Below are 14,023 nucleotides of genomic sequence, written 5' to 3' on the forward strand. Positions count from 1 at the left end.
TTGCTTTTGGTTCCGAAAGCAGTTTGAGAGAAACTGAGGCTCCGAGAAGGGGCGACCGCTCCCTAAACCGATAGGAAACCTATTTACCTTCCTTGGACCCACTGTGAAAGGCCTGGCCTGGGGTCGTTAGCAGTGTCTCCGAAACTCCAGGCTTTGCCAGCAAGGGGTTGGTTGGTCAAGGCGACATTTAGGCCTGGAGAGACCGGGCAGTGACGGATCTTGTGCCCCGCTACAGGGGAGGACGCGGAGATTTTCAGGCGTGAACAGGGTCGCGCTCTGGCTGCCTGGATTCGAACCTGGACTGAGCCCAGCTCTGAGTCCTGCGAGGCCTCGTGGAACCGAGATGTCCCACTCTTTGGTTTGTCCAGAGACAGTGAGCAGGTGAGAGCCCCGGGCAGGGGTGGGGTGTGAACGGGGGCGGGCAGTGGCAGACGAGGCCCTTGGCCTGGAGTGCAGTCCCTAAGGGGCAGACAGAAATGAGAGAACCGGTGGTGAGGAAGGGGTGAGCCAGGGAGTAGGCGAGCCCTCGCCACGGTGCTCAGCACCGCTCCACGCTGCGACTCTGCCTTTAGGGTGAGTTCGGTGCTGAATCGGAACACCAGGCAGTTTGGCAAGAAGCATCTGTTCGACCAGGACGAGGAGACGTGTTGGAACTCGGACCAGGTGAGGCACCCTCTCCCTGGACTCTCCACCCCTGGTGTGAATCAGAATCAGGGCGGGAAGTCTAAGAGATTCCCTGTTGGGCCAGTAGTTGAGACTGTGATTTCCCTGCTGAGCGTATGGGTTCAACCTCTGATTTTAGAACTAATATCCTACAAGCTGTGCTGCACCGCCAAAAGAATGAATGACTTAGGGGTCTAGTGTCCCCTGAGAATTTGGGGGCTCCCTAGCTGGGCAGGTTGGCCAGGAAGGGAACCTGTGCTCACACTGTGCTCCCCACCCCTCACGGACTGTGTGAATGAGAGACAAGCATAGCAGGGCTGAGTCTGAAGTGCTCATGGGCCTTTCCTTTTCTGTCTGCTTCCAGGGTCCTTCCCAGTGGGTAACACTGGAGTTTCCCCAGTGCATCTGTGTCTCCCAGCTGCAGATCCAGTTCCAGGGGGGCTTCTCCAGTCGCCAGGGCCGCCTGGAAGGTACTGGAAAACCCTGGAAAGTGGGGGACTAGAGAGGGCTCTCTGGCCTCACTGCTTCTTTCTCTGCTGCAGGTTCTCTGGGGAGAGAGGCTCTTAGCAAGATTGTGGATTTTTACCCTGAGGACAACAACTCACTTCAGATATCCTGTTTCAGCCGCTGGGTGGGATGATCTGTGCCTCTGAAAGCTGTGGGCCCTGGCATGTGACCTTGGGCAAGTGGCCTCTAGGTCTCCACTGGTTCAGCTGTAAAATGGGCTCATAACAGTCTGTTCTGTGTGAGAGCTTCTGAGGGACCAACAGAGTGCTGGGTCACCCAGCACGGTGGATGTATCTGAGGTGGGGCTGGCAGGTGGGAAAAGATAAAGAAATCTGTTTCCCTTGACTGTTCCGCTTACACCTTCCCAGTGCCACCTGCTGAGGTGGACCGGCTGAAGGTGACGTTTGAGGACACCACTGATTTCTTTGGCCGAGTGGTCATCTATCATCTACGTGTGCTAGGGAAGAAGGTGTGAGGCTGCTGGGTGGCTGCCTCCTCCAGGAAGCCCTCCAAGAAGCACAGCAAAGTCCTTCAAGTTCTGCACAGAAGGTTTATTGGTTCCTCTAGGAAAGGGCCCCCTCCCACCGTCTGTCCAGGAGCTGCCTTTGAAGCCGGTTCTGGGTTCCCCCAGCTCTGGGTCAACCATTTTGTTCCCTGAGTGTTCTTGAGTCCCTGGTGGGCAGTGTCTACTCGGGGTCGGCAGGCACCAGGTTGCTCTGGAAGAGTTTAAGGATGTGGTTCTCGATCACCTGTTGCACTGGAAGCAGAACAGGGAAGAGGTGGCCCGTGAACTGAACAGTGGCTGCAAAGGCCCAGGCCAACCTGTACCTTCCCCTCAGGGTATGAGCAGGGCCCTCAGCCCTGGGGCCTGGATGGAGGACCCATTTCCTCCTCAAGGAGATCAGATCCTTGCCAGAGAATAGCTAGGAAGACAGAGGCTTCAGGAACCTCAATTTCCCTGAAGTTTGTAAAAATGCATTTTTGGAGGGTTTTCAGTTATAAAAATATTCCTTACCCAACAAAATTGACAAACTGGAACTTTTAAAGTTGAGAGGGACTGTGAGAAATTTGTTTCAAATGGACTAAAATTCCATCAAGGAAGGATAGAACTGGATATTTCCCATGCACCACCCCGCATAATCCCCGGGGTTAGTTCTGTTAGGATCTCCCCATTTTCTGAAGTAGGGAGTCAAACTGGGGTCTGTCTCCAGCCCCTGTTCACATCTACTTCCTGCCATGGAAGGGCTGGTCTCCCCGGCCATGCGCACTGTGGCCCTCCTGGTATCCTCGCCCCATCGGGGCCCTCTTTAGACCTCTCAGTGCCTGCACGTCCCTCCATTACGGCCCCTGTTGCTGACACACATCGGCGTCCTGCCCCAGAACATGTGGAGCCCCGAGAGCTGGGACTAGTACACGCCCAGGCCAAGTATACACCAGCACCTGATGTCTGCTACCATGAACACTTTCGCTGCTAGCATCTGACATCCAAAAGGGATGTCCTGTGCACCCTGCTGTGGATTATCCCACCTACAGCACCCTGACACTGCCTCCAGGTGTCTCAGGCCAACCTTTCCGATATCCCAAGGCCACGGCGAGGTCCATCGGGGTGTAGCCGGAGTCTGCCTCAGTGGTGAGATCAGCTCCTCGGGCTGCAAAGCAGAACAGGTGCTGCAGAGGAGGCTGGGCAGGGATCAGGAGGGGTGGGGCGCGGAGGTGCAGGGACTACCCACCACGCAGCCACGGGTCTGCTGGTAGCTGTGTGGCCCTGGACAAGAGCCTGACTTGATGAATGTGGCCACTGGGATCTCCACCTCTAGGGTCTCTGAGGTATGCAGAGTGTGGGTGCTCAACCCAGTCGGCCACCTTGCTGTTCCTGCCACCTCCTGTCCCCACCTCAGTCCTCCAGGAGAAAGCTCTTACCCATCCTAAGAGCAGTTCAGACAGCTCAGACCCCTCCCTGGCTGTCAGGATTCCTGAAGGGCCAGCCTCTACTCCACTCACCCAGCAAGGCCTCCACACACTTCACATGGTTCCCACGCACGGCGTACAGCAGTGGCGTCCCTCCATTCTGTCACAAACGGGTAGAGGACAACCGACACCATCTTTCCCAGATTCTTCGTGACCCCCCCCGACACCTTCCAATTTAATGTGGTTCTTCCTCCTGTTTGTCACTTGGCCCATCTAGCTTCTTCCTTGGATCTCAGCTTAGATACTGCTTCTTCCAGGAAGCCCACCCTGACTTCCCTTGGTTCTACAGGCGGCCTCAGCTCTGTTTACTATATCTGAGCTGTTTATGTGTCAGCTAAACCCCTCAAAAAAAAAAAAAACTGGGAGCTCTATGAGGCTTGAGGATGGGTCTCAGCACCCCTAACAGACTTGGTACCCTGTGAGGTGCCCAGGGCCAGTAGGTGGCGCCTCACCCAGTCATAGATGTTGATGTCCACATCACGTTCCAGCAGAAGCCCCACAATGTCCGTGTAGCCACCGGTACTGGCCAGTGACAGGGCACTCTCCCGCTCCTTGGCCAGGATGTGGGGGTCGGCACCCTGGGAAGAGCAGAGCGGGCAGTGGCAGAGCCAGGGCAGAGGGAGGGGTGGGGGCAGCTTCTGCAATCTTGGCCCCCGTGTTAGCGCCATCCTACAGTCACAGCCCCAGCAGACTCAGCTGAAACCGCTGCCCGCCCTCCAGTCCTCAGGAAGCCCCCAGCTGGGCTGGGACGCACCCACTCGAGCAAGAAGCGGACAGTCTCGATCTCTCCAAAGGCAGAGGCCCAGATGAGGGGGGTGAAGCCGCGCTCGTCCGGCTTGTTGATGAGGTTGTCGCCTGGCGGGAGGGGGGTGGTACCACTGGGATGTACCCCTGCCCACTCTCCGCAAGGCTGCAGAACCGGGGACGGGGTGGGCGGCTGGGGTCAGGTGTGGGCAGGGAGGCATGCCTGTGGATGGCACACGTGGATACGTGCAGGCACATGTGCAGACAGGCGCACGCGTGGAGGCTCAGGTCATGTCAGCAGCCACACGCACACACCAGCAGGTGAAGCCACACTGGCGCACGCGTGTGGGCATGGACACACTGACACACGTGTGTGGACACACACCTTTCCTCAGATGCTCCTTCAGTTGGCTCAGCTCCCCTTGCGCTGCGAGCTGGTGGATGGACAGGGCTGGGGGCCAAAGAGAGGCAGAGTCCTCACCCGTCCCATCCCTGTCCAAAGTTGCTCCTCTCAGCCCCTGCCACCCCGCCACTTCTCTCGTCCCGGGGACCAGGGGCCCACTCACAGTCCAAGGTTGCTGGCAGGGCCGAGACCTCATTGCCCCGCTGCCGGTTGGTGAGGGTCGTTGAGTGCTTCAGGGAGCTGCCTGCTGGGAGAGAGAAAGGGCTTCAGTTTCCCCTCAGTATGTCTTGGGTTTTAAGGCCAGACCCTGGAGGCTTGGCGGAGAAGGCAATGGCAATGCACTCCAGTACTCTTGCCTGGAAAATCCCATGGACGGAGGAGCCCGGTAGGCTGCAGTCCATGGGGTCGCTGAATTGGACACTACTGAGAGACTTCACTTTCACTTTGCACTTTCATGCATTGGAGAAGGAAATGGCAACCCACTCCAGTGTTCTTGCCTGGAGAATCCCAGGGATGGGGGAGCCTGGTGGGCTGCCATCTATGGGGTTGTGCAGAGTTGGACATGACTGAAGTGACTCAGCAGCAGCAGCAGCTGAGGGCTTGGAATTACCAGAGGCTGTGCCTGGCTCCACTATTCACTCACTCCACCCTCTCAGATGCCCAGGGTGTATATTTCTCCTCCATCCTGGTGAGGTTCTGTTCAAAGTCCCTGCCCTCAAGGGCCCATGGACAAGCCAGGGAGTCAGAAACAGAAAATGAAAGCTTAAGCTGAAATACGGGCTCAGGAGAAATGAAAAGCAGGTGGAAGAGGGGCAGAAAGAAGGAAGGGCAGGGGGTGAGTCCCTTTCAGAGAAATTGGTCAGAGAGGACCACTCTAAAGAGGCCCAGCTGTGAGCTTGGCAGGTTGAAGAAACCTGGGGAGAGGTGCAGGAAGAGCATTTCACACAGAGGGAACTGCAGGGGCAAAGGCCCTGGGGGGACTGAGCAAGACACTCTCAAAAGATTCCCGTCAAAGAAATCCTTGGATCCTCAACAAGTCAGACACAGAATTATCATCTGACCTGGCATGGTACCCCCTCAAAGAGTTGAAATCACGTGTTCAGCCAACAATTGTACATGCATGTTCACAGCAGCACTATCCACTCACTAAAAGAGGAACAACCCAAATGTCCATCAAGGGATGAATGAATAAAGTAAACGTGGTCCTCCCACACTATGGAAGGCTATTCAGCGATAAAAGGGACGAAGCGCCGACACACATCGCAAGGCAGGCGAGCCTTAGGGACACGCTGAGCAGGAGCAGCCAAACAGGAAAGGCCACATGTCGCATGAGCCCACTGATAGGAAATGTCCAGAGCAGGTGAGTGCATAGGGACAGAAAGCGGACTGTGGTTGCCAGGGGCTGGAAGAAGGGGGTGGGAGTGACTGCTAATACCTCTGGGGTTTTCCTTTGGGGGCGATGGAAGCATTCTAGAACTACAAAGATGAAGTGACACACCGTGGTAACTTACTGCCACTGAATTGTAAGCAATTCCAGTTAAAATGGTTAATTTTACGTTATGTGCATTTTACCACAATTAAAAAAAGAGAACAAAACAGTTAAGCAATCCCTCACAGGGTGGAGAGGGAAAACACATTCAAGGTGATGGGACATACAGACAGAGGGCTCGTCTTAGGCCTGACATGCCACCGTTCTTGCATCCCAGAAGCAGAGGAAGTATCCTACCTTGAGGTGAGGAGCTGCCAGCATCTGACTCAGGATTCCCAGGCTCCGGGGTACAGGGGAAGAGACTGAGGACCACAGTGTCTGAGCCATCAGGGGCCTCGTCCCTGGGGTCTTCGGGGTCCCCAAATTCTGGTGTTGAAGGCTGCTGGGTCAGGCTGAGATCCTCGGCAGGTTGGGTGTGCTCCATGGGGAAAGCTGGTGGAAGGGCCAAACAGGGAGAGATGGCAATAATTATCAGCAACTCATGAAGTAGGCACTGACTGCATACCTGGCCTTACACAGAAAGGGTGGATAAATTCAGACTCAGCCAGAAAATTAAAACCAGAGTCCAGTTTTAGTTGGACTTCTTGAACCCACTCCTCCCCACCACCAGAGCACACACAACAGGCATTGCTTAAAAGCCCTGGCTCTGGGGTCGGCTGTCTGAATCTCTCCACTTTATATGCTGTGGAAGCTTGGGCATCTGACTTAATTTCTCTAAGCCTCAGTTTCCTCATTTAAAAAATAGGGACATGAGGCCTAAGAAAATCATGTCTGTAAATACCTGAGCAGGAGGCCTGATACCCGGACAGATCTTAATAAATGTCTGCTATTGTTTTTTTGGGGGAGGGGGGAAATCCCTAGAATGAGCGAGGGCTCAACAAAGATGTGATTGGCTGCATCCCACCCGCCCCTCCCAAGCCAATCCATCAAGGTCCGCTCACCTCCAGCTAGCCTCCTCTGTCACCCGACGCCGCAAGTCAGGGTACCCCCAAACTTGGGGGCGCAACTCACAAACTTTTCTCTTCCAATTGATGTAAGGGGTAGCAAGATGGAGGCTGTACCGTCTGCGCTTTGCCTGCTTCTGCTGGGACGAGAGCAACTTGATACGCGACCGCTACCCCCACCCCGAGTTCTCCCACTGCGCCTGCGCACCCCTGCCCCCCGCAAAAGTGCGGAAAGGCTGGAGCAGTAGGAGCGGTTTCTGGCCCTTTAAGGCTTGGGGGCGGGCCATGGCTTCCGCCAGGGCAAGAAGTATGCAATCGCGCCTGCGCATTCCCGTCCCCGCCGCCCCGGAGGGAGCCTGGTAGGGTCGGGAGGGATGGGCGGGGCCTCAGAGGGCTCTCTCTCGAGTTCTCGGCTCTCGTCCTCCTCATCCCTAACTCCGCCCACGTCTTTCCTGACGCAGCCAATCGGCTCCGCCTCCGGACAGACGGGCCGGGGTTTCTTTAGTAGGGGTGCGCGAGGGACTCCGCCACTGCTGCGCCCTTCCGTAACAATATCTCCTGTGCACGCGTGGGGGCTCAAGAGCGTCTGCAGGGATTTGGTGGCAGCAGTGGGGTACAAGTGCATGGAGTATCTCCCCAGTTTGTCTGCCTCCGGAAAAGGGGTTCGGTAAAGGAGGGGGCCCTTGCCCCTCCTCCGCCTGAGCGTCCCTCCTGGAGCTTCAAGGGGTCTCCGGGCCCTCTTCACTCACCTCCGGATTGCCTCTTTCCCCAGTCTGTCACTCAACGGCCGCTCTGTCTGGGTTGGCTAAGAATCTAGAAGGGAAGACCAATTAGTGCCGGAACTGGATAAGCGCGGCGTCTAGTTTCGCAGGGAAAGTTTAGGCAGTTGTGTTCACTCCAGACTTCCGGTTCCGGTCCTCGGAGTAGGGCCGTGGCTACCATGGAAGAACCCGAGATGCAGCTCAAGGGGAAGAAAGGTGGTGTGGGGCCCCACGCGGGGCGGGGCGGAGGGGCCAAGGACTCGTAGACGGGCGATCTGAAGCGGGTGACAGGGGGCCACGGCGCTGAGGGAGCGTTTGGGGGCAGTGATTGAATTGCCAGGAAATCCCGGCTCAACCGCCGACTAGTTTTGAAACCTTTAGACACTCTGCCTCGGTTTTGTCATCTGTAAAATGGGGTGTATCATAGTCCCCTTGCCTCCCCCCGTAAAATTTTGAGAATTCAGTAACCTGATATGTTAATATGTAAAACACTGGAAGAATGCCAGGGGCGTGGCAGTTGTGTGTAATGTTTCCTTTGTATTTAAGCATTTGTATATATTTGTTGTTGTTCAGCCGCTAAGTCGTGTCCGACTCTTCGGGATCACATGGACTGTAAGCCCACCAGGCTCCTCTGTCCATGGGATTCTCCAGGCAAGGATACTGAAGTGGGTTGCTGTGCCCTTCTCCAGTTGGATATATGTACATATTTGTAAATCACATAGTTACAAGTTACAATACCACAAGCTATTTTTAAAGTGTCAATGTCGTTGTTAACTTGTTACATACATTATTGCTAGTGAGTTATTTACACGTCACAAATACATTTAATTCCACATCCTTCAAAACAGCACTGTGCTGCTAAGTCACTTCAGTCCTGTCCAACTCTGTGCGACCCCAGAGACGGCAGCCCACCAGGCTCCCCCGTCCCTGGGATTCTCCAGGCAAGAACACTGGAGGGGGTTGCCATTTCCTTCTCCAGTGCATGAAAGTGAAAGGTGAAAGTGAAGTCGCTCAGTCGTGTCCGACTCTTAGCGACCCCATGGACTGCAGCCTACCAGGCTCCTCTGTCCATAGGATTTTCCAGGCACTGTGAGGTGTAAGCTATTACCACTGTGTTCATTTTCAAAAGGAGGAGCCCTAAGAGGGTAAGAGGACATACAGTTTGGAGGTGGCAGGCTTGGCTCTGCCTGAGTCAGGGCACAGTGGTGAGCTGGGCACACCCAAATTGGACAGTCTCAAGCACAGCCTCCCTTGACTCCCAGACACCAATAGGTTCTCCTTCACTAACTACACTGTCTTGGGCAGTGGGATGGCGTCCATCTCTGAGGCAAAGCTTGAGGTGGGTTCTGTTATCCTCCCATTTTTCCAGATGAGAAAACAGGCTCAGAGATACTCCTGCCCTCACAAATCCCAAGTTTTAGAGAAAACGTAATAAAGAATGAGAATTTTTATAACTGAAACTAACAAAACATTGGAAGTCAACTATACTCGAATGTAAAATTTTAAAAAAAGAATAAGAATTTAAGTATAAGGGAAATGAATAAGTTCTGACTGAGGTTGAGGGTGAGGTTGAAGGGACATCTGATTAAGCTTGGTGATTAGGGAGGGCCAGGAGGTGACGCTTGAACTGAGACATGAGGGATGAAGGGCAATGAGAGGTGGGGATGGAGGCAGTGTCATTGACGGGATCAAGTACAAAGGGCTTGAGGTGGCCGTGTGCTGTGATGCTAGTCACAGTATTTACTCAAATTTAAATGAATTAAAATTAAGGAAAATTTAAAATTCGGTTTCGAGTCACATTTCAGGTGCTCATTAGTCACTAGTGACTGCCATATTGGGCAGTATAGATTATAGAACCCCTTCATCATCTCAGAAAGTTCTTGTGGAGAGTGCTGAATGTCCATGGCACAGCCATGAGGCCATTGTGCCTGGGGCAGAGGGCCAGGCTGGCGGTGGTGGGGGCGTGGTAAGAGCAAGCAGAACATGCAGAGCCTTCTGGGCCACGTGAAGCAAGGCAGATTTAATTCTCTGGCTGATGGGAGTCACGGGAGCGTTTCAGCCAAGGGAGAGACCTATCTGATATGTTTAGTAGGAGCTCATCTCGTCTGTTTTGTGAGGATTGGATTGTTGGCAGGAAGGGGAGCAGGGAGCAGCTAAGTTTGGGATCTAGGTGAGTGACGGCTATGCCTGGACCAGTAAGGGCAGTGCGGTGGTAGAAGTGGGTGAGTTTGGGGCTTTGTTTTGTGACCGAACAAGCAGGAGCTGCTCATTGATGGGGTAGGAAGGGCAGGGACCACCATCTGGCTGCTGTTTTGGAGGCAGACCCTGGGACGAGGAGTTGTCTCCAATTAACTTACTAAGAGAGCCCCACAGAGGAGAGGGGGAAACAGGACAGGGTTGCGGAGGAGGCCGAGCAAGCAGTGACCTCAGGTGGAATCCTGCAGAGGGGAGCCACGGTCCATTCCCACAGGGCAGTTTACGGGGACAAGTCACACCTCTGAGTTGTTCGGACACTCAGCATGGGTCATGGGCTTTCCTCCCCCTCAGTGGTCAGTCATGGCCTAGAGCCCCATGTAAACTTGTAGGCACTTTTGGGTCCAGTTGCCAGTGGGTACCTGAGGAAGAATCTCTGATTTTGTCACAGGTAAATGAAATGTGAGTGGATCTGAGTGGGTAGCAACAAGCAAGTAGGCTTAGGAAAGGAAGGACCGTGACTTCACTGGATACGTTCACGTCATCAAGATTGAGGCCTTTCTGTGACTCCCAGATGGAGTCTGGCCCTGCTGTGACCATCTGCAGCCCGTCACCAGGGCCACGGGTGACCCAGCTGGGAGGGATGCTGGGCGCTCGTCTCCTCTGGGTGGCCTCACAGGTTGGGCAATCAGGAATCTAATGCTTTGTCTTTTTGATCCCCCGTCAACCCTCTCCCCGCTCCCCACGGGCCCCACGTTGTCAACTGTCCATCCTGGACCCAGTTACTGACAAGTTCACTGAGAGCGTCTACGTCCTGGCCAACGAGCCGTCTGTGGCCCTGTACCGACTGCAGGAGCACGTGCGCCGCTCTCTGCCTGAGTTGGCCCAGCACAAGGTGAGTGTCCTGCCCTAGCGATGCCCTCTCCCAGGCTCTGCACCTTGTGAGCTCCGGCCTGCTAGGTGGAGCAGGGACTGTTGGTGCGGGAGTCAAGGCTGGGATACGAGCAGGGAGGTGCATGGTCACTGACCCAGCTTGGGGCTGGACGGATACATCTGGGGTGGATTTGGAAGAAGAAGAAGGTGCTGCGTCTGCTGTGACCCATGTGGTGAGAAGGAGGCAGCCACAGGAGGACCCAAGCGAAGGATGTGCCAGGCAGAGGGAACGGCCTGCGCAAAGGTCCTGAGGCATAGCTGTCATGTGCTCACAGAAAGAAAGCTGAGGAGGGGAGGAAAGATTGGGGCTGGAGGGGGCGGGTCTCTGCAGCCGTGGTGATTGGCTTTCGGGTGCTCCATTCCAGAGAACTGGGAGGAAGGCGGTAACAGCCAGCCCTGCTCACAGCTCCCCACCCTCCACAGGCTGACATGCAGCGGTGGGAGGAGCAGAGCCAGGGAGCCATTTACACCGTGGAGTACGCCTGCAGGTGAGCACCGCCCGCGTTGCCCCACAGTGGCCCAGGTGTTCAGGGGCACCTCCGTCAGCTGCCTGCTGAGCCCTGGCCTGCCAAGCCCACCTGAGTAGGGGCAGGTGGAGCTCGACTCAGCTGGCCGCAGCGCAGAGTTCCAGCCCAGACCCGGGCTTCTCACTTTTGACTCATCCTCACGCGTCTCGGTCAGGCTTCTTCCTCGTCCTCAGCAGCCCCCGCCATCTGTCACAGGAGGGGGTCATAAGGATTCCAGGAGGTGCCTCAAGAGGCCAGTGTTTCCCACCCACAGTCAGGACCACAGACTGGCTGGTGGGGTGGATGGCAGCCGGGGGTAGTGCCCAAACACAATACTGTTTATTTTAATTTTTATTTCTTTCTAATTTTTTATATTGTTGTAAGAGGCATGTAAGTAAAATTTATCATCTTAACCATTTTTAAGTGGACAACTCAGTGGTATTAAATATGATCATAATGCTGTGCAGCTATCCCCACCACTCACCTCCTGAGTTCTTTCCATCTTGCAAAACTGAAACTCTGTCCCTGTTAAAGATGAGCTCCCCGTTCACCACCCCCATCCCTGGCTCCTGCCATTCTTCTTTCTGTCTAAAAATCTGACTGTTCAAGGGACCTCACAATGGGATCATATATATATATATATTTTGTCTTTTTGTGACTGTCCTCTTTCATTTGGCATAGTATCTTCAAGGTTCATCCACGTTGTAGCCTGTGTCTGAATTTCCTTCCTTTTTTAGGGCTGAATACTATTCCAGCCTATAGATGGATCACATTTTGTTTATCCATTCATCTCTTGGACATTTGGGTTGCTTCCATGTTTTAGCTGCTGTGAATAAAGTTTCTGTGACCATGAATATATCATCTATTATTTGTGTTTTCTAGTTTGCTGAGCTTTCTCTAAATACCCAGAATTTTTAACCCCAAGTGAAAGATGCACCCGATAATAAAAAGCAGCAGTTGGTGTTTCTCCCCGTTATTGCAGCCTTGCCCACCTGCCTCCTCTGCTGCTCTGGCTCCCCATGACCGTGTTTCACGTCCGGGCCTACTCCGTCTGCTTTAGGAGTTGGTGGCCTAGGAGTGCTGTTTGCTCCTAGTGCGGGCTGTAGGTTGTTTTGGTGGAGGCTAGACACTCCCCAGCAGTCCTTGTCCGTGGCACTGTGGGATCTGCCTGCCTGTTTCTGTTGTGTAGTCAAAGTTCCTTGACAGGAAGTCTTGTTGCTGGGAGTTCTACCATTACCAGCCTTGACCCCTCTGCTGGGGCTGGAGGGTGATCCAGACTGATGGCATCTTCCTGGGGATTGTGGTCACAAACATTCTTCTCGGCTCCACGAAGAGTAGAAAAGATAAGGGAGTTTTTCTTGCAGCTACTAAATAGTTCCTGGTCCGCCAAGAACCTTTCGGCCCAGGTGTGGGACTTCCCAGGTGGTCTAGTGGCTAAGAATTCAGGCCCCCAATGCAGCAGGCCGGGCTTGATCCCTGATCCGGGAGTTAGCTCTCATGTGTCACAACTAAGAATTTGGATGTTGCAACTAAGGATCCTATGTGCCACAACTTTAGACCTAGCGGAGCCAAATAAAAACAATTTTTTTTTTTAAAGGCCTAGGTTTAAGGAAGAACAGATCAAAGCCTGTATTTTCTCCTAGTTCCTATAGCTGTCCTGTCCATTGCAGGAGTTTGGACCCTGGCTGGCTGTTTACACTTACATTTTAATGAATTGAAATGAAATAAAATGAAAGATTCAGCTCCTCAGTCTCACGAGCCACACTTACTTCAAGTGCTTAACAGCCATCTCAGTGGATAAAGAATGTGTCCATCATGTTCCAGAATGTTCCATTGGACTGCCTTGTGGTAGGCAGGGGCCAGTCTGCTCTGAACTCTGAGCACTTCTCTTTAGTGAGATGCAAATTTCTCTAATGCTGATAGACTGTTTCCTATGGACATGAAAGCGCCCTTTTGGTTTAAAATACCTTATGCAGTGTTAATGGTTGGTGTGAATCTGGAAGAAGATACTATGTGGTCTGTTGGTTGGGCCAGTTGTGAACTTGTGTTAGACAGCTTTTTATCCAAGTTGACAGATACTAGGAAAGCTGACTGCATTTGGTGGTGTCAGATGAGCAAATGGACAGTCTGGGTTTCAGCCAGCGCTCCCCACCTTTGATCTCATGGCCATTTCCAAGCAGGTCCTTGACTGATAATAAATGGGAGTGACTTCTTTGTCTTTAATAGAAGGAATTGGAAACAACCCTTTTATTTTTACTGCAGGTGTCATTGCACAGGCAACTTTCTGGCCTTAGCGATGCCCCCAAGAGGTCTGGTGAATATTTCCTGTAGTGCTGTTGGAAACAACATTTTTATTAGACATGCATCAATGTGGCAGCAACATCAGAGCTTAGCACAGCTTTGCAGTAGTGCCTCTCTAATGGTGCTGAGTCTAAACCCACTTTTAGCGCTGTTCACAGTCCGGCTGACTAGCTTCCTTCAGAGGGAGGAATAGGTTACCTGAAAGGAAAGCATGATATTTTACAAAATGAAAGCTGAGTGCTGAAGAATTTATGCCTGTGAACTGTGGTGTTGGGGAAGACTCTTGAGAGTCCCTTGGATTTCTAAAGGAAATCAGTCCTGAATATTCATTGGAAGGACTGATGGTGAAGCTGAGGCTCCAATACTCTGGCCACCTAATGCGAAGAACTGACTCATTGGAATAGACCTGACCCTGATGCTGGGAAAGATTGAGGGCAGGAGGAGATGGGGACAAACAGAGGATGAGATGGTTGGATGGCATCACCAACTCGATGAACATGAGTTTGAGCAAACTCTGGGAGTTGGTGAAGGACAGGGAAGCCTGGCGTGCTGCAGTCCACGGGGTCACCAAGAGTCGGACACGACTGAGCACCTGAACTGGACTGATGTCA

At 53.4% G+C, this 14,023-nt stretch overlaps 3 protein-coding genes across 5 annotated transcripts in view; 2 read left to right on the plus strand and 1 right to left on the minus strand.

Annotated features, from left to right (window-relative positions):
- On the plus strand, window positions 1-2,213 carry NR2C2AP (nuclear receptor 2C2 associated protein). The gene is made up of 5 exons (XM_052642788.1): window positions 1-381; window positions 573-663; window positions 1,028-1,133; window positions 1,206-1,273; window positions 1,529-2,213. The coding sequence occupies exons 1-5, from the start codon at window positions 344-346 to the stop codon at window positions 1,643-1,645; spliced, it is 420 nt and encodes a 139-aa protein (XP_052498748.1). The 5' UTR covers window positions 1-343; the 3' UTR covers window positions 1,646-2,213.
- Window positions 1,701-7,518, minus strand: RFXANK (regulatory factor X associated ankyrin containing protein). 3 transcript variants are annotated; one of them, XM_052642786.1, is made up of 10 exons: window positions 7,468-7,518; window positions 6,716-6,855; window positions 6,012-6,206; window positions 4,449-4,532; window positions 4,268-4,333; window positions 3,893-3,993; window positions 3,591-3,716; window positions 3,172-3,238; window positions 2,739-2,819; window positions 1,701-1,927 (listed from the first exon to the last, which is right to left on the minus strand). In XM_052642786.1, the coding sequence occupies exons 3-10, from the start codon at window positions 6,196-6,198 to the stop codon at window positions 1,857-1,859; spliced, it is 783 nt and encodes a 260-aa protein (XP_052498746.1). In that variant the 5' UTR covers window positions 6,199-6,206; window positions 6,716-6,855; window positions 7,468-7,518; the 3' UTR covers window positions 1,701-1,856. The 3 variants fall into 3 exon arrangements, with proteins under 3 accessions (XP_052498746.1, XP_052498747.1, XP_052498745.1); XM_052642787.1 differs by lacking the exon at window positions 7,468-7,518 and having other exon boundaries at window positions 4,449-4,529; window positions 6,716-6,873; XM_052642785.1 differs by lacking the exon at window positions 7,468-7,518 and having other exon boundaries at window positions 6,716-6,873.
- BORCS8 (BLOC-1 related complex subunit 8) overlaps window positions 7,326-14,023 on the plus strand; it is a 7,789-nt gene continuing 1,091 nt past the window's right edge. The window contains exons 1-3 of the mRNA XM_052642789.1: window positions 7,326-7,695; window positions 10,455-10,567; window positions 11,029-11,093. Coding sequence (XP_052498749.1) covers window positions 7,659-7,695; window positions 10,455-10,567; window positions 11,029-11,093 — 215 coding nt within the window. The 5' untranslated portion in view covers window positions 7,326-7,658. The remainder of the gene's footprint in view (window positions 7,696-10,454; window positions 10,568-11,028; window positions 11,094-14,023) is intronic.

Source organism: Budorcas taxicolor, chromosome 7 (genome assembly GCF_023091745.1).
Source record: "Budorcas taxicolor isolate Tak-1 chromosome 7, Takin1.1, whole genome shotgun sequence".
In the NCBI taxonomy this organism is placed as follows: domain Eukaryota; kingdom Metazoa; phylum Chordata; class Mammalia; order Artiodactyla; family Bovidae; genus Budorcas; species Budorcas taxicolor.

Bases quoted from the DNA above. Each gene is read 5' to 3' on its own strand.
- NR2C2AP (XM_052642788.1), top strand. From the start codon at position 344: ATGTCCCACTCTTTGGTTTGTCCAGAGACAGTGAGCAG. The intron at 382-572 runs GTGAGAGCCCCG...CTCTGCCTTTAG, and splicing joins TGTCCAGAGACAGTGAGCAG to GGTGAGTTCGGTGCTGAATC. The intron at 664-1,027 runs GTGAGGCACCCT...GTCTGCTTCCAG, and splicing joins CGTGTTGGAACTCGGACCAG to GGTCCTTCCCAGTGGGTAAC.
- RFXANK (XM_052642786.1), bottom strand. From the start codon at position 6,198: ATGGAGCACACCCAACCTGCCGAGGATCTCAGCCTGACCCAGCAGCCT. The intron at 4,533-6,011 runs GTAGGATACTTC...TCTCTCTCCCAG, and splicing joins TGGCAGCTCCTCACCTCAAG to CAGGCAGCTCCCTGAAGCAC. The intron at 4,334-4,448 runs GTGAGTGGGCCC...TTTGGCCCCCAG, and splicing joins CCTGCCAGCAACCTTGGACT to CCCTGTCCATCCACCAGCTC.